This window comes from Mobula birostris, chromosome X, assembly GCF_030028105.1.
Source record: "Mobula birostris isolate sMobBir1 chromosome X, sMobBir1.hap1, whole genome shotgun sequence".
NCBI classification, from domain to species: domain Eukaryota; kingdom Metazoa; phylum Chordata; class Chondrichthyes; order Myliobatiformes; family Myliobatidae; genus Mobula; species Mobula birostris.
This window is the reverse complement of record NC_092402.1, coordinates 72,687,739-72,712,020: the sequence shown is the minus strand read 5'-3', so window position 1 is coordinate 72,712,020 and position 24,282 is coordinate 72,687,739. Positions and strand designations below refer to the sequence as shown.

General features: G+C 44.5%; 1 protein-coding gene across 2 annotated transcripts in view; it reads left to right on the top strand.

Moving 5' to 3' along the window:
• The window catches only part of LOC140191604 (1-phosphatidylinositol 4,5-bisphosphate phosphodiesterase delta-3-like), a 73,919-nt gene extending 55,940 nt beyond the window's left edge, over positions 1–17,979 (top strand). For both annotated transcript variants that reach the window (XM_072249147.1, XM_072249146.1), the window contains 7 exons: positions 931–1,059; positions 2,023–2,167; positions 3,687–3,803; positions 4,849–5,027; positions 7,408–7,543; positions 14,357–14,506; positions 15,151–17,979. In XM_072249147.1, coding sequence (XP_072105248.1) covers positions 931–1,059; positions 2,023–2,167; positions 3,687–3,803; positions 4,849–5,027; positions 7,408–7,543; positions 14,357–14,506; positions 15,151–15,239 — 945 coding nt within the window. In that variant the 3' untranslated portion in view covers positions 15,240–17,979. The remainder of the gene's footprint in view (positions 1–930; positions 1,060–2,022; positions 2,168–3,686; positions 3,804–4,848; positions 5,028–7,407; positions 7,544–14,356; positions 14,507–15,150) is intronic.
• Positions 17,980–24,282: the final 6,303 nt, after the last annotated feature.

Sequence of the window (24,282 nt, the reverse complement as noted above, 5' to 3'; positions counted from 1 at the left end):
TCTTACACTCAGTGGCCACTTTATGAGATACACCTGCACATCTGCAGGTTAATGCAAATATCTATTCAGCCAATCATGTGGCAGCAACTGTATGTATAAAAGCATGCAGACGTGGTCAAGAGGTTCAGTTGTTGTTCAGACCAAACAGCAGAATGGAGAATAAATGTGATCTAAGTGACTTTGACTTTGGAATGAATCTTGGTGCCAGACAGGGTGGTTTGAGTATCTCAGAAGCTGCTGATCTCCTGGGAATTTGATGCAGAACAGTCTCTAGAGTTTACAGAGAATGGTGTGAAAAATGAAGAGAATTCAGTGAGCAGCAGTTCTTGTTAATGAGAGAGGTCAGAGGAGAATGGTCAGACTGGTTCAAGCTGACAAGAAGGTGACAGTAACTCAAATAACCTGATGTTACAATAGTGGTGTGCAGAAGAGTGTCTGTGAATATACAACACATCGAAGCTCAAAGTGGATGGGCTACAGCAGCCAAAGACCACAAACATTCACTCAGTGGCCACTTTATCAGGTACAGGGAGCGTACATGATCCTGAGTAGCCTTTCTGTAAAGCTTTGGAGAGGACCTGGAACTAGGGGTTATTGTTAAAAATGAGATCACTGTTCAGTCACTTAAGGCAGAAGTGAGACCATTTTTTTCTCAGTGTCACGTGTCTTTGGCAGTCCCTTCTTCAAAGGGCATTAGAAGCAAAGTCTTTGACTACTATTTTTAAGTCAGAGGTAGACAGGCTTTTGAATAAGTGAGGGGGTGGAAGATTTCCAGAATATGGAGTTTGACCTAAACTTATTAAATGCGGGAGCAGGTTGCTGGGGCTGAGTGCCCTGCACTTGCTGCTGGTTAGTACGTACCGAACCCCCGTCCAGATTACGAAGCAGTGGTCACGCCGAGTCACAGTTCAGTGCTTGTTTCTTTACAAGGAGCTCAAGCGGAAGATTCTAATAAAGGGGAAGAAACTGAGAATCCCCGGGCCCGCTGCGGTGCAGCAGGAGGAAGCAGGAGATGATTGTGAAGAAGAGAATGTGAAAAATGAGAAGAAGAACAAAAAGGTAAAGTGCAATACTTTGTGTGCAGAGGGTGGGGGAGAATGAGGAGGTCCTTGCATAGACAGGCAGATGATAATGTGTATGATGTTCTTCAGACACTGAGGCAGTCTGGTAGCATAGTGGTTAGCAGAATGCTTTACAGTACCAGTGACCAGGGTTCATTTCCTACCGCTGCCTATAAGGAGCTTATACGTTCTCCCCATGACCGTGTGGGTTTCCTCCGGGTGCTCCGGTTTCCTCCCACTGGCCAAAGACGTACCAGCTGGTGGGTTAATTGGTCATTGTAAATTGTCCCATGATAAGGCTAGGGTTAAATAGATAGATAGATAGATAGATAGATAGATAGACAGACTTTATTGATCCCGAGGGAAATTGGGTTTCGTTACAGCTGCACCAACCAAGAACAGAGTGCTACAAACATAGCACAAACAACCACAAACAATCAAATAATAATATGTATACCCTGCCAGACGAAATTAAGTCTAGGACCAGCCCATTGGCCCAGGTTGTCCTCCAAGGGAGGAGCTGCAAAGTTTGATGGCCACAGGCAGGAATGACTTCCCATGACGCTCAGTGCTGCATCATGGGAGGATTGCTGAGCGGCACAGCTCAAAGTGCCAGAAGGGCTTGTTCCACATTGTAGCTCAATAAATAAATAAAGTGTCTTTATACTAAAATGTCTTCCTAAAACAATAAGCATTCTCAACTACAGCACAACGGATAAATAAATTGGTGCCTGCAGCTTGGAGTGTACCAAAGGATTTGGTCCAAACAGTCTGTGTCAGTGTTTACATCCTCTCACACTGTTAGTGTACCCACCTCACAGTTATCCAGCTTCCTCTTAAATTCACCACACTACTCTGTGTCTTCTGAATTCCTTATTGTGTTGGCAAGACACTATCTTACAGATGGACTGTGAAAGTGCACCTCTTGCCGGGTTCAAGAGAAAATTCATTAATTTTGCAGAAACTCACAAAGGAGCTGTCGGATCTGGTGGTCTATTGTCAGAGTACCCATTTCCAGAGCTTTGAGCAGACCTGGAGTAGGCAGGCTCCTCACGAGACATCCTCCTTCTCTGAAACCAAGGCCAAGAGGCTGATTGCTGAAAATGGTGAGTCTCACTTCCTACTGCCTTCCCCGATGTGACTGTCACCGTCCATTGCTCACCCCTAGTTTGGAAAGAGGGGCTGATCTGTCTTCCATTGTGCTGCCAGCTCCTCTCACAGAGACTTAGTTGTGTCGCTCTGGGTCTGGAGTCAAATGGAAACCAGACTGGACAAGAGCAACTGAGATTCCATTTTTGCCAAGAATGTAGAACAAAATTTTACTTTGAGCCCACAATCTGACATTCAGTGAACTAAGTATTCATTGTGTTTGAAATTTACAGTAGCTGGTGTCTCAGGGGATGTGCTGTCAAAGGAATTAATCGTTGGGCTTTGTGTGGGGCACGGGCTCCTAACCTTTTTTATGCTATGGACCAATACCATTAAGCAAGGGTTGGGAACCCCCGGACTGCAGGATATGATTGAGGAGTGCTAACCACTACATCCAAATCCAGGGGCTGGCCTCGTTTTGCAAATGTCTATGCTGGGATTGCTTCTCTTATAATTGCAGCCACGTTATGCAGACATCCCGCCTCTCCCGGAAGTTCTGGGAGTCTCCCGCATATTAATAGTGGCTCCCTGATGCCCGCACATTATATACAATGTCCCAGAAATCAATTTTTTTGAGAGTGAGCGATAGAGAGAGAGAGCGGGCGCGAAAGAGACCACGAGAGCGCGAGAGAGAGAGAGACAGAGAGAGAGTGCGAGAGAGAGAGAGAGCAAAGAGAGCATGAGAGAGTGATAGCGCACAAGAGAGACCACGAGAGAGAGAGAGAGAGAGCACCATGGGAGAGTGTTCCAAAAAAAGAAAATATAAAACGTACGTCACCCCAGACTACCCTAAAGTGTACCCCTGCCTAATAGGGGTCAAAATAATGACAGGGTTGCTCGCTGCACTGTTTGCAACAGTGACTTTTCTATTGCCCATGGTGGGTTAAAATGTAAAAGACATGTTGAGGTGAGATTAACAGGTGTCATTCGTTCATTGGCATAGCTAACGTTATTTAAACTAGCTGGCTGGCTGCTAAGGAGCTACTCTATTGCAGACATCCCACCTCTCCCGGGAGTCTCCCGCAAATTGATGGTGCTACCTCCCTGAAATGAGTTTTTGCAGGGTGGGATGTCTGCAGATGTAATATTATTCTCCCTTTCAAAGTGTGCATAAAAGACGTGAGCTCATCTGAGAATGAAGCATCACAGCCATTCTGATTATAGGTTATGGTTGTAGGAACTTCAGGATGTATTTTGTATACATTTCTCTGATAGTAAATTAAACTATTGAACTAATGGCCTGCAAACCCTCTCCCGGAAGTTCCGGGAGTCTCCTGCAAACTGATGGTGCTACCTCCCTGAAATGAGTTTTTGCAGGGTGGGATGTTTGCATTATGTGACCTGCCCACTGTGCTCAGATGTTGTCCACTATGCAAACTATCTGGCAAAACCACTTCAAGCCTTAGCAGTGTCTGTCAGATATTATCATAATCATTCTCACACACTCCTCTGAAGGTCTTTTTCCTCTTTCCCTAGGGTTCAGTTTTGTTGCTCACAACACCTTGCAGCTTTCCAAGGTTTACCCACTGGGTTCCCGAGTCGATTCGTCCAACTTCAACCCTCAGGAGATGTGGAATGGCGGCTGTCAACTGGGTCAGACTTTCCTTTTCACCTGTGTATCCTATTCCTGGATGTTGCTGATGGTCCTTCACTCAAAGAAGCCCTGTAGATCTGGAGATAATCGGTGCTACACAGTGAAATGAAACTTCAGGACAACGCTAGCTGATCAAATACCCCACAGGATGTCACTGCTCTGTGTTCCCACCACTTCCCAAGCAATCACATTCCAACAGGTCACCAGGGGTTTAATGTCAACCTTATCAGCTTCTTACAATAACATCAAGTTATACAGCATTCAGACCCTTCCTGAGCTTTCTGAATGAAACTCATTGTCCCATTCTACAAACAACAAACAACAGGAATTCTGCAGATGCTGGAAATTCAAGCAACACACATCAAAGTTGCTGGTGAACGCAGCAGGCCAAGCAGCATCTCTAGGAAGAGGTACCTGACAAAGGGTCTCGGCCTGAAACGTCGACTGTACCTCTTCCTAGAGATGCTGCCTGGCCTGCTGCGTTCACCAGCAACTTTGATGTGTGTCCCATTCTACAGCTGGGTTTTCCCTTTGACAACGTTTTGGGTATGCTCATGGTTTAGCCATATCTATTCTCCATGAAGGGCAACGAGAGTTCTACCCAGGATCCATAGTTTATATGTACTGCCATCGGCTTGCCTTGGTCGATAACCCTGTCTCCAAGGTGGAAGATTGGAGGTTTGAGTCCTGTTTCAGGACACCGGGCTGATAGATCAGTGGGTGTGCGTGCGTGCGCGGGCAGCATGTGAGTGAAGTGTGCAGGTGCTACACCAGGGCATAAGAGACTTTGGCCAAGTGCTGGTAAATGGAACCAGTGCATTGGGGTAGGGTTAATGATCAGCATGTATGTGGTTTGGGGACTGAAAGGCCTGTTTCTATGCTGTATGCTTTTTAAACTGTTGACGACGGTGCTTCATCCAGATTAACAACCAAGAGCAGAATTTATTATAAAATATAAGTAATGTCAAGCAAAACATGGTTAATTTTGTAAAGGATCCAATGAAAATTTGCTTATTTCATCTGACTGTTATTTATCCCCTGCAGTGGCCCTGAACTTCCAGAAAGCAGGAGTGGAGATGGATCTGAACAAAGGGAAGTTTCGACAGAACGGTCGGTCGGGTTACATCCTGAAGCCCAGTTTCATGAGGAACAGGAACATTCAGTTTGACCCTTCACGGCCCATGGAAGGGTCAGGCCTCGACAGGAAGCAACTGATCATCGATGTAAGCTGATTTCACTTGGTTTCCTTGTACCCAGAGCTCTAAGGGCTTCACAGGGCTCCTAATCCAAGATAAAACCAAATAGATCAGTTCCAATCCATCTTTTCAATTCAAGAGTTAACCGTCTTTGCACCGTTAGGCTTAAGCTGCAGAAAGGGTGAGGGCAATGGATAGGTCAGAGGGAGCAACTCTGATCGGGTGATCGGTGAGGCCAGTTTTCCATGGTGAGGAGAGTGAGGGAGAGTGGTGGAAGGGAGGGGGAGGGAGAGTGGGGGCAGAGAAGAGAGAATGGGGAAGGGAGGAGAGCATTGGGGGGAGAGAGGAGAGGGAGATCGGGGAGAAGAGAGTGGGAGGGAAGGAGAGAGGGGTGAAGGAGAGGGTGGTGGAAAGGAGAGTGGTAGAGGGATAGAGGCGGTAAGAGACAGAGTGGGGAGAGAGGAGGGAGAGGAAGAGAGGGATGGTGAAAGTAAAAACAAAAAATATGCAGAAGATGTTCTCCAAACTTAAGCTGGACTTCATTATAACACTGTAAGGGGACACAGACAGACAGATCACAGTAGGAGTAACACAGGGAACTTAACTCCCACCCCTCTCTTAAAGTTCAACATTTCAAAGTTAATTTATTATCAATGTGTGACCATATGCAACTTTGAATTTCACTTTTTTGCAGTCATTCACAGGAATTAGGAAATACAATAGAAATACTTGCAACTTCAAAGTGATTTTTAGTTCTTATTTCAAATTTCCAGCATCTGAGGATTTTGATTTTTGTTTATCCTTCCTTTGTGGCTGAATTAATTATTAACTTCAGCATATAAAATAAATTGGATGTTTACTCCAGTTTACAAAGCAAGGGACACTTCTGCCAATTGAATGGTTGATTCAGTTGGAGACAATTGGACTTTCACTACAGTATAATAGCAATGGAATTCCACCACAGCGTACTGATAAATAGGCTTTCACACAAGTACAGCACAGTAATTAGACTGTTTGCTCCAAGTAAAACAGTGACTAGATTCTTCCCTCAGTGCCAAGTCCAACTGGTACATGTTATCTATGTTTTATACCTTTCATCTACAAATCATAGTTGTCATAAACTCATTACCTCCCAGTGTCGCTTAGTCTTTTCTTAAACCTTCTTATATTTCACTGGCTGGAAAAAGAATTAGTTGCAATTGAATTTTAAATTCAAAGAGGGCAAAAATTATCCTTGAACTTAAATGGAATTGAATTTTGATACCAAAGCCCAGTGCACATTCGGTCATACACTACTCTAGTGCCTGGTTCTTTGGGCCTTGAGTCTAGTGTTGAGAGGGCCTTTGTGTCTAGGCCTGGCTCCAGGCACTGGGCACTATCTCGGGCGTTACATTTCAACTTGTCACTCAGGTGTGTTGTGGGAGGGATTGCCAAATGCATTGTAACTGGTGTCCTGATCTCAGCGTCTACTCCTTTTAATGAGCTGGAGGCTGCCTCAGGTATTTCCAGCAATGAAACTATAACCTCTGTTATTCTTACATGAAAATTGACTTCCAGGTTTCACTGTCACAGGGGCCAGATAATTGCCCTATCAGCTGGTAGAGATGCTGTCTCATAGTTCCAGTGACTTGGGTTGGATCCTGACCTTGGGTGCAGTCTGTGTGAAGTTTGCATGTTCTACCTCTGGCTTTTTCTTGGTAGGTGAGGGTAAGGGGCAGAATCTTTGGGGAATCGAAGGGAATTGTGGGGGGGGGAGGTGGAGAATAAAATGGGGTCAGCACAGGATTGGTGTAAATGGTCCTATCTCTTCCTCTCCCTTTGTCCCTGCCTCTCCTTCTGTCTCTGTCTGTCTCTCTCCCCTCTCCGTCTCCCTCCATCTCTCTATCTTTATCTCTGTTTCTCTCTCTAAATATGTAATGAGCTCTCCCTTCCTGTATGAGGTGCCAGAGAGTGTTGGGCTCTGAGGTTTTGGAGCATCTGAACTAGTTAATTGTTGTATATTGTTTAGAGTCATTAATTGTTTAGAATTCCTTGTGTTTTTTTTGAGCGACTCGCTCTTTGTAATGTGGTCTCCTAGTGTCTTCTGTTTAAACTTGTTAGGTTTATTCTGATAGGCTCAGGGATTCCGTGTATTCCGTGTATTCCGTGTATTATTTAAGCGGATGCCCGATTAGCGCTAATAGCGGGGTCCTAGGTTGGAGAATTTTACTTCTTGTGGTGTCTCTTGGCTGAGCCACCGATGTTCTTTTGGAATTATCATGAATAAAGTCTCATTGCCATCTCTACATCACAGTCTGTCATTCTTCAGCACTTGGGTTCCTTCATTGCCAGCGCACATCGTGACACTTTTTATGTAAACCCTGTGCTACATTACAGACCTACAAACTGATGTTCCTCTTGTCTTCAGGTTATTACAGCTCAGCAACTCCCTAAAGTGAATAAGGACAAAAAGAACTCCATCGTGGATCCCCTGGTGCGTGTGGAAGTGCATGGTGTGCCTGAAGATAACGCCACAAAGAGGACAAGGCACATTGAAAATAACGGTAGGATGATGATGTATAAAGTGAGATTAATGTAGGATTGGTGGTTGATGATTGCTGCAGACTCAGTGGGTTGAAGGACTGCATGGGTTTTCTTTTGGTGAGAGTTATACTGTCAGTGGTTTGTCTGAGAATTTCCAAATATTGGGGCTATTATTTTCAATCAACCTGTTATAGCAGCTGATTGGTCATACCTGTAGCTGTTAAGTTGAACTGGAACCTCACGGAGCTCTCTGTAATCTTTTGGATTGTGCAGGGCTGTTTCTCATTGTCTGGAAGGGGAGAAGAGGTTGACATGCCTCTTCTGTGCAGCAGGGCTGTCCTCTCCAAGCCTAATGCTTCTGCCCTTGAGTGTCCAAGGAGCCTGTGAGGTCCTGATCAGCAAACAAACACTTCCTATTTGCCCGTCATACCGGGATTTTCTGGTCTAGACGTGTCCACACAGTGAGAAGGCCACACTTGGTGTTAGAATGGTGTCGGTGTTCAGCTGAGAATAGCTTTGTTTTACGGAGTGGAAGATCCTGAGACCATGGGGCCTGACTAGAGTAGCCAAGTGATGTGTCCTCCAGGCTGCTGAACTAGTTGTGCCTCTGTCTGGGCTTGGAAGCCCTTGCCCCGTGGAGATGAGGAAAGGCCCTGTTTCTCTCCTATATGTAGGAACATAAGATATATAAAAAGGAGTAGACCATTCGGCCCCTCTTGCTACTCATGCTATTCAATAAGATTAAGGCTAATCTTCAACACAGCACCACCAACACCATATGTTATGCTTTGTAACTCCAGAAGCTAATTGAAGAAAAACACAGGAGCTGGGAGATGCGTATCTATTTAGTTTTTCTTTCACCACATATGATGTGGTGGCATAATGTGTATGCCATTCACATACTGTTATATATAACCTGTAATGAATTATGTAAACAAGGAAAGCTTGATCAAATGATATATTTACAAGATTACTCAAATAATACTGAAATATTAAATACACAACACTCCTCCCTGATTGGCTATAAACTCCAACTTAGTATAGGATGCTTCTCAACTCAAATATGTAATGTATAGCTCTCTAGTCATCTAGTCATACAGTATTCTATATAATACAACTACTATACAGGCATCCACAGCATAGTAAATTTTAAATTATCCCATTCAGGCCGAAAGATTTAATCGCTGTGGGGGATTTATTACTGCTGTGGGATAACGTCCTTCCTGATGGGGGGGGGGTGGGGGGAGTAGTCACTCTGTTTGACAGGTGAGACTTGTGGCTGTGAAACAAAGGTTTCAAAGGTACAATTTAAAGTCAGAGAAATGTATACAATATACATCCTGAAATGCTTTTTCTTCACAACCATCCATGAAAACAGAGGAGTGCCCCAAAGAATGAATGACAGTCAAATGTTAGAACCTCAAAGTACCCCCCAGCTCCCCTCCCACACATAAGTGGCAGCCAGCATAACCCCTCTCCCCACCAGCAAAAAAAGCATTGGCACCCGCCACTGAGCACTCAGGCGTGAGCAAAGCAACGGCAAAGACACAGACTTGCAGTTACCCCAAAGACTTTGTGCTTCACCCAGTATTTGACATCTCACAAGCTCTCTCTCCCTAATAAGGGAGAAAGAGGTGTCTCTGTTTTCAGGTTTTGGAGCCCCCTCCATGCTGATTGTAGGACTTGACTCTGGGTCTACAGGAAGTGGTTCTGACAGCTCTGGACACCTCTCTTCTCTAACAATTGACTCTGCTCTCCTCAACTGATCAATACGTCATCTCCAGATGACATCAGATGCAATCTCCGCTGTGTAGGAGAGTGGTCCAGCTCTGTCCTCAATCTTTCCAAGTACCCACATTTGATCACCTCTGTAGTCCCTCGCCAGGACTGCTTGTCCAGGAGTGAAACATTGAACCTCCTTGTTTGAGGAGCCCTCAATTTCTCTCCACTGTTTGTCTTGCACACTCCGTCTAAGTTTGGGTTTGAGGAGATCTGAGTGTGAGTGCAAAAGATGACCCAGGAACATTATCACTGGTGAGCTGTTGGTTGTGGAGTGTGTTGCATTGCAATATGCAAGGAGGAAATTGGTGAGCTTCTGATTCAGTGTCAGTGTCGTGTGTTCTGCTGACATGGCTGGCAGTGCATTCTTTAGACTTTGGACAAACCTTTCTATCGATCCATTTGTAGCTGGGTGGTACAGTGCAGGCATAATACGTCTTATTCCATTCATTTTCAGGAATGACTGAAACTGTTCAGCAACAAGCTGTGGCCCATTGTCACTGACTAGATGAATCGGGTTTAATATCACCGGCATATGTCATGAAATTTGTTAAGAAGCTTCTCAACACATTAACAGTGTGCAAGTTTATTGAGAACACTTCTGGCCACCTTGTAGCTGCATCCACTACTACCAAGAAATTTGTGCCCATTTTAATGGTCTGGCAAAATCCACATGAATCCTCTGCCAGAGTAATGCAGGCCATTCCCAGAGATGGAGAGGCGCTGCTCTTGCCATCTTTGGGATGTGTTGGCATCCTGAACAGTGCACAGCAAGCTGCCCAATATGCTGGTCTATCCCAGGCCACCAAACAAAGCTTCAAGCCAACACTTTCATTTTGACCACTCCTAGATGACCAGCATAAAGCTCCTCCAACACTTTACCTCTGAGCTTGGATGGTACAAGAATTCTCAATCCCCACATAAGGCAACCTCCGTCAAGGGGAAGTTCATCCCGGTGTTGGCATAAACAGGGCAACTGGGATTTCTGCTGCACATTCCAGTCATGGGGTTGCCATGTAGACCTGAGACAGTGTGGGGTCTTTTCTAGTTTCCCTTTGGATCATCTGTGCTGTAATAGGGGAATTAAAGGTTATGGGGAAAAGGCAGATAGATGCAGATGAGTCCATGGCCAGATCAGCCATGATCTTATTGAATGGCGGAGCAGACTCGACTGGCCAGATGGCCGACTCCTGCTCCTATTTCTGATGTTCTTTCAATTTGCATTAGGGAGAGTACATCAAGAGGAGTGTCCTCTTTTGAAATATTCTTCAGATATTTCCTTTTCCGAGGGGAAATGGGACACCCATCAGCATTTCTATGATTAGTTGTCCTCTTGAATTTGACTTGTAATTGTGTCCTCCAAGAAATAGAGCCCATCCCTGTATTTGTGTTGCTGCTGTTAGTGGAACTCCCTTCTGTGGATTGAAAATAGACACTAGTGGTTGATGATCAGTTGTGAGGATAAACTCTCTCCCATGCAAGTACTGATTGAAACATTTTACCCCCAAACCAGACTCAAGGCCTCTCTGTCTACCTGTACATAATTTTTCTCTGCAGCAGTAAGGGAACGTTATGGGACGTTCATTTCCATCACTCATAACATCTGACATGACTGCATCTACACCATAGGGTGAGGTGTCACAGGTAAGCTTCAGTGGACAATGTGTGAGTACAGTGTCCGACATCACCACTTCCTTCACCTTTTGGAAAGGCACCTCACACTGCTTTGTCCATTGCTATTTCTTGCCAATCTGTAATAATGAGTTCAAGAGATGGAGCACAGTAGCCAGGTTTGACAGGAAATTGCTATAGTAATTGACAAATCCTAAAAAGGATTGCAACTGTGATGTGTACTTTGGCCTTGGGGCATCCACCACTGCTTGAGTTTTCTCAACACACTTGTGTAATTCTTGTGCGTCAATGGTGTGACCACAGTATGTGATGATTATTTTAAAGAATTCAGACTTTTCGCATCATGCTCTGAGCCCATTTTCTTCTAATCACTTTAATACTGTGTTGAGATTTTGGAGATGTTTCTAATCATCCTTGCCCATAACAATGATGTCACCCAGGTAATACTGAGCTCCTGGCAGCCTTGCAGCACCTGGTACATAACTCTCTGCCGATGCTACTCCGAAAATAAGCCTATTATAGTGATAAAGCCTTTTGTGAGTGTTTCTGGTGAGAAACACTTTGGACTCTTCTTCCATCTCCTTCTGTAGGCAGGCCTCAGCTAAGTCCACTTTGCTGAAGTGATTCCCTCCAGAAAGGTTTGCAAAGATATCCTCTATCCTGGGCAGAGGGTATTGGTTTACTTTCAGTACTGGGTTGATGGTGATCTTGGTCACCACTGATCCTGACAGAACCATTCTTCTTGGCTACCGGGACCACTGGCATTGCCCATGGGCTCCACTCAACCTTGGAGAGAATTTCCTCAGCCTCCATGTGATCTAGCTCACTAGCTACTTTATCATGGATGGTGTAAGGAACTGGACAGGCTTTGTAAAACATGGGTGTGGCATTTTCATTTAACACTGTTTTACCCTTAACATGTTTGAGTTTCCAATACCATCCTTGAACACTGCTGTGGCATAATCCAGTATCTTTCTTAATTCACTTTAAGTTGACTCTGTTACAGGGGATGTGACATGCAAATGGTGGATGGATCACCAATCAAGATGTACTTGTCTCAGCTAATCTCGAACCCACAATACTGATCCTCTTGCTTTTACCACGTACAATCCCAATGTGGCTTGTTGATTGTTGTGTTTCACTGTTACAAATGTCATTCCCACAGGAGTTATGTTTTCTCCAGAAAAAGTTCTTAGCTGGATATCTGCAGGCTTCAGTTCAGTATGTTTGAAATACCATTCAAATTCATCTTGTGGAATGACTGAAACAGCTGAGACAGCATTCAGTTCCATTCTAATTAATTTGCCATTCAGTTCTGTTTTACCTGTCTGTTGTTAGTTTTCACAACGTAAATCTTAAGGCTACTCAGTCCTGTGTCACTCTTGTCATTATCAGATTTTTCATCAACAGCAACTTGATATTTTATCTTTTTTCTTTTCCCTGTGCAGTCCATTTATTTTCGTCTGCCCAACATGCTCTTTGTAAGTGTCCTCCTTTGTTGCATTTTCTGTAAATATTGACTTTAAATCTGCATTGGTCTGGTGTATGTGAGCCACAACAGTAAAACAATTTTTTTCAGCCAGACAGGTTTCTGGTAAGATGTTACAATTTTGTTCACACTCACTTTCATTTCAGACTGCAACTCAATTCTGCCTGTCTGCTGTTTCCAATGATAAAGAAATTTCAACAGTTCTTTTAAATGTGAGTTGAGCTTCCGTTAGGAACAATTTCTGAATGCTTTCTGGTAAGCACCACAAACTAAACGATCTTGCATTGCATCATTAAGCTCATCACTGAACTGACAATGCTCAGACAATCTCTTCAATTCAGCCACATACGCTGAAATGGACTCCTCTTCCTTTTGATTCCACTTATGAAACCTAAAGCGTTCTACAATCAACAATGATTTTGGTTCTAAATGTTCGCTTTATGTTATCACGATATCAGCAAAGGTCATCTTGGCTGTTTTGGTTGGAGCAGTTAAACCTATAAGCAAACACAAAATTCTCCGCAGATGCTGGGGTCAAAGCAACACTCACAACACGCTGGAGGAACTCAGCAGGTCGGGCAGCATCCGTGGAAACGATCAGTCAACATTTCCTGATGAAGGGTTTCAGCCCGAAATGTTGACTGATCATTTCCATGGATGCTGCCCGACCTGCTGAGTTCCTCCAGCGTGTTGTGAGTGTTGCTTAAACCTATAAGCAAACTGTATGCTTTTCCACCTAATGCACTCAGCAAAACTGACACTCACTTCCTATTGGATATTTCATTTGTTTCAGAACACTGCTCAATTTTTTCAGTATTTAACATCCAGTTATCTATTGTGCAATCAAATGCATCTATCTTTCTGATGTAACCAGACATTAATGCTTTTTAAAAAAATTATTGTTATTATCAGCTGGTACTCAGTGTTTATAAACCCACGAATTTCATCCATTTTCTGCTTTTTTTTAAACTTGAGTGTGTCTCCCTCCCCTTCCAAAGAAAAAACATGCTGTCCTTCAACAGGTAGGTAGTCATCTCGGATTCATTTTTAAATTTCTTTGTCACCACTGTTATGTTTTGTAACTCTAGAAACTAATTGAAAGAAAAACACGGGAACCAGGAGATGCATGTCCACTTAGTTCCTTTTTTAGTGTGGTGTGCACATATGTCCGTGGTGGTGTATTGACTGTGTACTTTGTACATATAACCATAATGAATTATGTAAACAAAGAATGCTTAATCAAACAATATAATCGTGGTAGAGGCAGGTATATTAGGGATATTTAACAAACTCTTAGATAGGCACATGGATGATAGAAAATGGAGGGCTATGTAGGAGGGAAAGCTTAGATTGAACTTCAATTAGGTTAAAAGGTCGGCACAACATTGTGGGCTGAAGGGCCTGCACTATGCTGTAATGTTTTCTGTTCTGTTTTCCCTCTGGAGTACTTTCACCAGTCTGAATCTTCGGCCTCCTCTGGGTGTTTGACCCTGATCCTGGGCACCTCATGAAGGGAAGCATCATCCCTGATCTCCCTGCAAAATCCTGTCTTTCAGTGAGCTCAGCCCCTCATTCTCCTAGAGCTCCTTCACATGACAACAGAAGGGAAGTTTGAACCACTGTTCCTGGTATTTAGCGATATAGTGAGGAAAAGGCCTTTCCAGTTCTTCGAGCCACACCACCCAGCAAGCCCTGTCAAACCCAAGCTGAATCATTAGATGATTTGCATTAACCAATTAACCTACCAACCGGTACTGTGAAAGGATACTGGAGTACCTGGAGGAAACCCACACACAGATATGTACAAACTCCTTACAGGTAACATTGGAAATGAACTCAAGATGTTGCCCAAGCTGCAATATGAAATTTGATGTGGTTCATTTACCTGCAACTGGAACAGTAAACAGTCTCCGTGTCCTTTGTGGCATTGCAGGTTTTAACCCGGTGTGGAGTGAAACGCTCTGGTTTACAATCAACGTTCCCGAGTTGGCGTTGATCCGATTCCTGGTTGAGGATTACGACTCGTCGTCGAGCAATGACTTCATTGGGCAGTTCACGCTCCCGTTCACCAGCATGAAAGAAGGTAAGCAGTGGTCCACTGTTCCTGCAGACACTGACACGCCACTCTCCCCACCCTTGAACCCCAATCCCCACCCTAGCCCTCAACCCTCAACTCTAAATCCCCACTCTCGCCCTTGAGCCTCAACTCCAAATCCCCCCTCTCCTTCAACCCCCAATCCCCACCCTCACCCACTCCCCCACCTTCACCCCAATCCCCACCTGTTCGCCCTTCCCACTCCCCACCCACACCCCACAGAACCACACCCTGACCTTCACCCCTACCCTGTGCTCACCCTCACACACACACTTGCCATGCTCACCCCCACCTTCACCCACTCTCCACCCTCACCTCAGTACCGCACACTGACACACTCACTTGCCCCCCTCCCCCCCATCTCCAACTTCACCCTCACTTTGACTTAACTACCCCGCCACTGCCACCCTCACCCAGCCAGGCTCCTGGTCCCAGCTGCAGAAGGAAACGATCCTGCCCCGGTTCCTTCTTGATCACCCGTTAATTTCTCCTGGGGGGGTGGAATTCAGGTCAGATCACAGCTGTGGGGCATGTGTAGCTGAGGGAGGATGCATACTGAGAGTTGGTGACCTTTCCACTCTCCCGTCACCTTTGGCCATGGCCCAGTTAACGTGTTTGGTTTGTCACTGCAGGTTACCGTCACATCCACCTGCTGGCCAGGGACTCGGCGCCCCTCTCTCCTGCCACTCTCTTTGTCCGAGTCAGGATTAAGAGTGCATAGTGTGGAACAAGCTGACAACTGGACTGAAGGAACTGATTCAGTTCTCCCAGGAGCTGGGCAACTAGAATCAAAATGATGGGACCTTCCAACAATGTATATACAGAGATAGAGTCGGTTATCGTAACAGTCACACAGGTAGTGGCTTTAAACTGGAACTGCATTGTTAGGTCACAGCAGCAAGTGGGCCTTGTTCTGTTTGCATGGGTGGTTGGACTTTGAAAGCTCTCCCATGTCTGGGATGCACTGGCTGGAGGTGCATCAGTAATGCCTAGCGTCGTGTCGCATTTCCCAAAGTTAAAGACAACCTTGCCCATTTCTGGGTCTTCCAGGTCTCTCCAGGAGTTTGATCAGATCCTCCCTCTGTGAGTCTGTTGCAGAGGTCCCGTATCAGGTGCCAGGTGTGGCCACTGGCAGTACTCCCTGGGGTACCACCACTCTCACCTTCAGCCAGTAAGACTGCCCTGACCAACCGATGCCCCCCTTGCCCCTCATTTTCCTCTGGGGCCTGGTCATGTGGTTGAATTGGGCCTAACTCGCAAACCCTCTCTATCAGGGACCCTCACTCCACCTTCAGCTAAAAGCTGCTTATCTCCAGACAGCTGAGCAGCCTGTCCCCACCCTGCCTCCCCTCATCCCACAAACTACCCCCCACCCTGTCCCACATGCTGTCCCTCACTCTGTCCCCTATACTGCCCCACTGTCAACACAGGGGAACAATTTTCCTCGGGAGATTTTGGAGTCAGGGACATTTGCCAAGGTGGGACTCAGTTTGATGTGGGGTGGAAAGCTCAGCTGAGAGCAAGAATTTTCAGCGAGGACCCCTTCTAATCCTAAAGGTCAAGGTGAAGGCTTCAAAGCTTTTGTCAAATACATCAACCCCAACATGTTGTGTAAGGCTCTGACCCCAGTGTAGACTCGCTGCTCCCAATGTGTGGACCTCCTTGTTGGCCCGTCTCCTACCATGTTGTCTTTTGAGGAGCCTGCTTCGATAATGTATCCAAGAACATTCCTCTTTTGCCTTCTCCTGCCAAAGCTTTTCATTACCTCCTTAACATCATTTTGGATCAGGGTTTGGTCACCTTCCCCCATGAATCAGGATTCACAAAGCATCTATCTCCTGGAAACTTATCAATTCCCTTCTCCCCTCTAATCCAAAATATTATCTCCCTGGTGAAAAGTTTGCTTAACTTTCTTTCTCCCTCCAAATTCCCCACTGTTATTCCTCATCTTCTAAGATATAAATGGTAGAGTTCTTAATTCACTTCATAAAATGTAAGAATACCAGACCTAGACCTCTGGCATTTCCTCAGAGAACCAAGTTTATTTTCCCAAAGCTTTCCTTATAATGGAAACACGTGATAATGGATTAAACTTCATTGGCAGCGATGTACCTCCTCAAATGGCAAGGACCATCCTCCTGAGATGGAGTGCTCAGACTTTGAACATCCTCTGCTTAAGGGAACCACAGTCTCATTGATTTCAAGATACCAAGTTAAACCATGGCAAGTGAACACCCATCCCTCTTCTCCCAGCCGACCTTCACCTGGTTGCAATAACTGGAAAGCAACCAGAATGATATCAGGTGGAGTGATAGCAGGCCTGGTAATAATGATTTAGCTTTAATTTGCTTGAATATGGAAACTTTACAGCTGATTTAATGGTGGTGTTTAATATGAGTAAGAGATTTGACATGTAGGCACAGCACAGAGAGAGGCCATTCAATCTATTAAGATCATGCAAGCTACTTGTAAGAACAATGTAGTCAGTCCCTTTCCCCAGCTCTTCTTTTCCAGAGTCTTGCAAATACCTTTGAGAACATTTCTAATTGCTTTTGAAAAGCTATGTTTATATCTCTTTCAGTCACCCTCCCAGGGTGTTCACGTCAGATCATGACCACTCACTGGATAGAAATATTTTCCTCAGTTCACCCTTGGTTCTTTTCCCAGTCACCTGGGGAAACTATTTCCTTTGCAATTTACACAAAGTGCTGCAGGAACATAGTCAATCTGGCAGCATTCATGGGGGAAGTGAACAGTTGACCATTCGGGCAGAAACCCTTCCAGGACTAGGAACTATTTCCTTTTGTGGACAGTTTAGATATGAGAGACATGGGACAGGAGCTGAGACATTTGGGAGTGATGTAAGGGAAAGCCCTCTTTGCCTAAAGTATATACACCCTCTTCCCAAAGTTCTTATGGCTGGGAGTCAATTGAAAATACTAAAACCATAATTGGCAGCCGTTCTTAGAAGCGGCTTATGAAGGAATTTGAAGGAAAGTCGGGGGTGGTGATGATCTTCTCTTGTTCTCCTGGATAGCCTCAGGAGCAGAACATGACAGACGTGGTAGAAAGCTGGGGTTTGTTTTTGCAGGAGAGTTGCCTGGTAGTTTGGATGAGTCAACAAAGCTGAGCTAAGCTGTCAGTCAATGGCCAAAGGAGCAGATATTAGAGAATGTGGCAGGAATTTGTGCTCTTGGAGCTGGGGATGTGGTAAGTGGTCCTGTTTCAGCAACCCTTGACTGGAAAGTGTGGTGAAGGGAGGACAGGACACTCCATCAGCAAGGGTCAGATATCCAAAGGCATTGAAGAGGATGGTCACTGTGGATTTGTACATAACAGGAAGACACATGCGAGGTGCGGTTGAAGAAGTGAATGTTGAGGAAATTATGAAAAACTTTGATTAAAATAAGACACTATTAATGTAAATAATACAAGCAGAGTTAGACTGTGTGACAGTCTGGTATGCAATACTGTTTATAAAATAAATTATCATTAACCAAACCTTTGGTTTGTTAGTACTTGATGCTTGTCAACTAAGTAGAGTTGCAAAGAGCTTTACACAAATCGAATTATTGCAGTTAAGGGGTTGACTGCAGCAGGTATGAGGTGGGTAGAGATGTGGGCTGTGACCAAAGGATGCATTGTTGATAATGTGCAGTTTAAGGAGCTTCTCAGCTACATCCTTCACCTCTAGTATTGAAGATCTTCATCTGAACCAAAGAAGAAGCAGACAGATGGGCTGCAGTCCTCACTACACCAATCGTACACTGCACCAATTCTCACGTTACTGTGCTGGATGGATTATTTTGTTGTGCTGGTCTACTTTTTTAAAAAAGGTGAAAAGTCATCAGAACCTTTCTGATGCAGAGTCTGAGGCAGCCTGATTCTATTCTGCCTGACGGGCTGACTCCTGTTGTACGCGATACAGAGGGCGAGTGCAGAGCACACCAGGAGGCCAAACTGCAGGATATTCAACTGAACTTTATTGATAACACCGCTCATACAATATGTGAACTCCTCCCATGTGGGAGCGGCTAACCGAGTGGTATAGGAGTAACCCATTAACCACCGCAACAACTCCCAGCAGTTCCTGTGGCTTCGTATTCAGATTTCCAGAATTAGTTTATTTTGTTTCCCTGTTTCTATCCCAGTGTCTCTGTAGTTGCTGATAACTCATTTGGCTCTGGAGACCACGACTGATTCTTCAGGCATAAAACAAGCGCGCGCGCACGCGCGCACACACACAGGACTATACCAGATCCATTTATCATCCACAGTAATGGCATAAGATATGTTTGTACATGGACTATTAGGATTAGAAATGGTCACACACACACCGAAACTATTCAATTTTCCTCATCCCCACTTCAGAATGGATGTCACCTCAATTCCAGTCCTTGCACTGCAATGCACAGATGATGCCCTCATGCACTTTCAGAGACCCGGTTTAAAGTTATTAATTTATTCATCGAAGGATATGAAGTGACAAATGTTGCATTCAATCTCCTCAGCTCAATGGTAGCATACCCCCTCTTTAAAACACTGCTCTCCAGCAACAAAGCCTAGTGAAGGGGGACTGCTAGCCATATCTGGGAAGCTGTCCCCAGCTAAGGCAGACGTCAGGCGTGAAGTTCATTATTGCCTTAGAGGTGCCAGTAGTGAGTGTCTTTGCCTGTCTGAAGAAAAGGGTGTTCAGAGATCAAAGCTTCAAACTTGGTACAAAACTCAGGGTCCATCAGGTAGCAATGATCCTTTTTTCCTGCACATTTCTGAAACCTGAACTGCCTAGAGCAGAAACGTCAAGATACAGTCAATGCTCGCTATTGCAAAGTCCTCCAAGATCAGTGGCAGTATAAGTGAACAGATATTGGTGTCCTCTCCCAGCTTTCCATCTCCAGCACTGAGATGGAAATTACACACCTGATTACAAACAGTGATCTTCGCTGGGCAGGCCAAATCTGACACCAGACTTCTGAGACAGACAGTCTACTTCTAGCTCCATGACAGCAGGGGCCTGAAAAAGTGATTGAAGGATATGCTCAAAGTTTCTTTGAAGAAGCATAACATTCCCACATTAATCTGTGGGCATCCCTGGTCTGTGGTATTAAAATGGGAGAAGGAGCATCCAGTACAGCAATAAGAGCATATTGGAAGTTCAGAAACCTAGAGTGAAGAGTGGGAGGAGTACCTGTGGCAGAATCCGTGGCTGCCACTTAAAGTCTTGTCAGCCACTTCAGAACGTATAGCTAGAATATAATCAGAATCAGGTTTATTATCACCGGCATGTGACGTGAAATTCGTTAACTTAGCAGCAGCAGTTCAATGCAATACGTAATATAGAAGAATAAATAAATAAATAAATAAACCAATTATATATGTATATTGAATAGATTAAAAATTGTGCAAAAAACAGAAATACTGTATATTAAAAAAAAAGTGAGGTACTGTCCAAAGCTTCAATGTCCGTTTAGGAATCAGATAACAGAGCAGAAGAAGCTGTTCCTGAATCGCTGAGTGTGTGCCTTCAGCCTTCTGTACCTCCTACCTGATGGTAACAGTGAGAAAAGGGCATGCCCTGGGTGCTGGAGGTCCTTAATAATGGACGCTGCCTTTCTGAGACACCACTCCCTAAAGATGTCCTGGGTACTTTGTAGGCTAGTGCCCAAGATGGAGCTGACTAGATTTACAACCTTCTGCAGCTTCTTTCAGTCCTGTGCAGTTGCCCCTCCATACCAGACAGTGATGCAGCCTGTCAGAATGTCCTCCACAGCGCATCTATAGAAGTTTTTGAGTGTATTGATTGAAATGCCAAATCTATTCAAACTCTGAATAAAGTATAGCCACTGTCTTGCCTTCTTTATAACTACATTGACATGTTGGGACCAGGTTAGATCCTCAGAGATCTTGACACCCAGGAACTTGAAGCTGCTCACTCTCTGCACTTCTATCCCCCTATGAGGATTGGTATGTGTTCCTTCGTCTTACCCTTCCTGAAGTCCACAATCAGCTCTTTTGTCTTACTGACATTGAGTGCCAGGTTGTTGCTGTGACACCATTCCACTGGTTGGCATATCTCACTCCTGTACGCTCTCTCATCACATTCACCTTTAACTTGACAGATAGCCTGAGCAGATGGATAGCGAGCAGAGGCACCGAGTGTGTGACACCCGCCAGTGTGGCAGAAGTTCTGCAGATGCCCTGTGGTGCACCTGAGCCATTAATAATTATTCACCTTCGGGTGCATGAGACTGTCAAGTAAAATTTGTAGGTAATAAAGCAGTGGGATGCTTGCGTGGCCTGCAGCCAAGTTATTAGCAGTCAAACAAATAGTTATCGAGGGGTCAACAGTGGAAAGGTGAGCAGCTTCAAGTTCCTGGGTGTCAACATCTCAGTGGACCTATCCTGGGACCGACACATTGATACAATCATGAAGAAAACATGCCAGCAGCTACACTTCATAAGGGACTCGTGGAGCTTTGGTATATTACCAAAGACTCTGGCAAATTTCTACAGATGTACTGTGGAGCGCATCCTGATTTGGTTGCATCACTGCCTAGTATGGAACAGGACTGTAAAAGGCTGCAGAGACTTGGAGATTCTACCAATTCTATCACAGGTACAACCCTCCCCACCATGGAGGATATCTTAGAGAGGAGGTGCCTCAAGAAGGTGGCATCCATTATTAAGGACCCTCACTATCCAGGACATGCTGTCTTCTCAATATTTAAACTTAGTTGAATTAACCTACCAACTGGTACATCTTTGGACTGTGGGAGGAAACTGGAGCACCCGGAGGAAACCCATGCAGTCACAGGGAGAACGTACAAGCTCCTTACAGGCAGTGGCGGGTTTCCAGAGAGCGATGCTGTCTGGAGTTTAGCTCCTGGTAGGGTCACCAATGGTGGTAAAGGTCAATGGGGATGTTCCAGATAAGGAACGATGCAACTGAGACCCCAGCAATGGAGCTGGTGGAAGATGATGACGTCAGTGAAGGTGGAGGAAGGCTGAAGCAGTGAAGGGTCCCCAGTCACCTTGCATTCCATGCCACTCCAACCTGACTCCGGATCTGTCAAGGACTGTGTGGTGGCTGCCTGAGTATCAGCCTCCCCAGGTTAAACAAAGATGTGCGCAGGTGTTCTCCATTAAGGGGATCACTGCCATCGGCAAGGAGGTACAGGCACTTGAAGACCCACACTCAGTTAGTCCTGACGAAGGGTCTCGGCCCGAAACGTCGACTGTACCTCTTCCTAGAGATGCTGCCTGGCCTGCTGCGTTCACCAGCAATTTTGTGTGTTGCTTGAATTTCCCTCTGCCATCAGCTTTCTGAATGGTCCATGAGCCTATGAACACTTTACCTATTCCTTTGTTTTGTACTATTTATTTATTCTGTAATTTACAGTAATTTTGTCTTTGCTAAGCAACACATTTTATGATGTATGCCAGTGATAATAAACTTGAATCTGATTCTAATTAAGAATGATTTTGACCATATTATTTTTCATTCACAAACACTTCAGCCAGATGCATACCGAGTCCCCCAGATGATGTTGGCAAACAAACGCCTTCCTTTTGATTCAGTCCTCCTGGCCAGTATTTTGCAGAATGTTGATCTCTCAGTTAAATCCACAGAACTAATTGTCTTGTTGTCTCATTGTATTGTCTCATTGACTGTGTGGAAAGCGTATTGTGCTTCTTGACTTCACATAAATGCACCAGAAGTACTTCATTGGAGTTTGGATACAATGAGATGACCTGAGCTTGTGAAGTATGCAGTTAAAGTATGGTGTTAAATGCAAGTCTTTCTTTTCCGTAAATCCAGTTGTGTACCAATGCAGCATTAGCAGTAAGACAAATGATGGGTGAATTCACTGAATTTAACAACAGGTGATATTTCTCTTGGCTGGGTGCCTCAAAGTGGGGTTAGTCTCAAAATAAAGACAGAACTGAGAAGGAATTCCTTCCCCCTGGGGATGGTGAATCTCAAGAATTCTCTACACAGGGACAGTGAACACTCAGTCACTGAGAAGATTTGAGACAGGGATGCATATGCCCAGATGATAAGGGAGTGAAGGGATGTGAGAGTTGTTCAGGGAAGTGGTGATGAGGAAGAAGATCAGTTGTGACCTCATTGAAAGATAAACAGAGAAGGGGGATTCAGTGGCTTATCTAGTTCTATCTCAGACTGCTGAATCTAATTTTAAAAAAATTCTGCAGCACATAGAACATGTTACAAGTTTTGCTTAATTGTTCAATTGTAAAGTCTTTGCACTACTTGATGGTCAGCTTTGAAAGTGTGGTTGATTTGAAGAGTCAGTGGATTAGACTGCTTTCTCCCCATGGGGCAATCATGTCTATCAGGGCAACCTGTCTGGGTTTTAACCTTCAGATTTGATCATAGGACCACAGGAACTATCTCATCAGACTTAGGCCATGAGGTAAATAATCAGGATAACCCCTTCACTGCCTTTGATCAGAGGGAGTGGGAAGTTAAAATGTCAAGAAGTTATTGTGTCAATGCAGTGGGGAACCAAGAAGCTGTGCAAGAGTGAAACAATGCATTTTTTTCATCTGGAATTTATTAAAAGCTTTGAGATCATTCCAGCAAAAAACACTGATGCCAGGGTTAAATGGAGATTGATATTGGTTTATCAGGGCAGCTCCCTCTAACCCTTCCCTTCTGTATCTGGGGAGCTCCCTTTAACCATCTCTTTCATTTCTGGGAAACTCCCTCTAACTCTCTCTCTTGTTTCTAGGAGCTCCCTCCAAACTCTCACCCCTGAATCTAGAAAGCTCCCTCTAATCTGTCCCTCCTGTATGTGGGGAGTTCCCTCCAACCTCTCCATCATGTACTATAAAACATCAGATTAAATATCACTGTTTAGTATCAGCTTTAATATCACTGACATATGTTATGAAATGTGTTGTTTTGTGGCAGCAGTACAGTGAAAGGCATGAAAAAATTACTATAAGTCACAATAAGTAACTAAATAGTGCACACAGGAGCAGAATTAGGCCATTCAGTCCATCAAGTCTGCTATTCCATTCAATCATGGCTGATTTATTATTCCCTTTCAACCTTTTGCTCCATAACCTTTGATACCCTTCCTAATCAATAACCTCTCAACCTGCACTTTAAATATCCTAGTGTATTGGCCTCCAAAGCCACCTGTAGCATTGAATTCCACAGATTCTCCACCCTCTGGCTAAAGAAATTCCTCATCTCTGTATCTAGGGAGCTCCCTTGAACACCTCAGGAAATGGATAAAAGTGAGCTCATCGATGATTTAACTGCATAAATCCCTGGAACTGTCTCTGTCCTGCTTGCAAGATTATGGAATTTGTTAGTTAAATAAAATACATATTTAAGTCCAGTCATATCAGAAACCCTCAAAGGATGGAACACAGTGATTATTATTGAGATTAACCTGGCAACGACTCAAACTAAGATTAAACTGGATAATGCAGTGGCCTTATTCCCTTCAATAGAGAAGTGGAGAGATACACAACAAATAATTTTACCCATCCCTCCAGATATTGTACCATTAACTGCATCAAGCAAGACAAGCTCCCAAAGGTATTGCTTTCTTCACCATGAATCCTACTTAACTACAGTTCCAATTTAGATTACCAGAGGGCATTTCATAAGGTTCTCCATCAAAGGTTATTATGGAAAATAAAAGCTTCTGGTTAGGTGGGACTGTGTTGGCCTGGATGGAAGAGTGCCTGGTTCAGAGAAATAGAGGATGAGCACAACAAGGTCATAT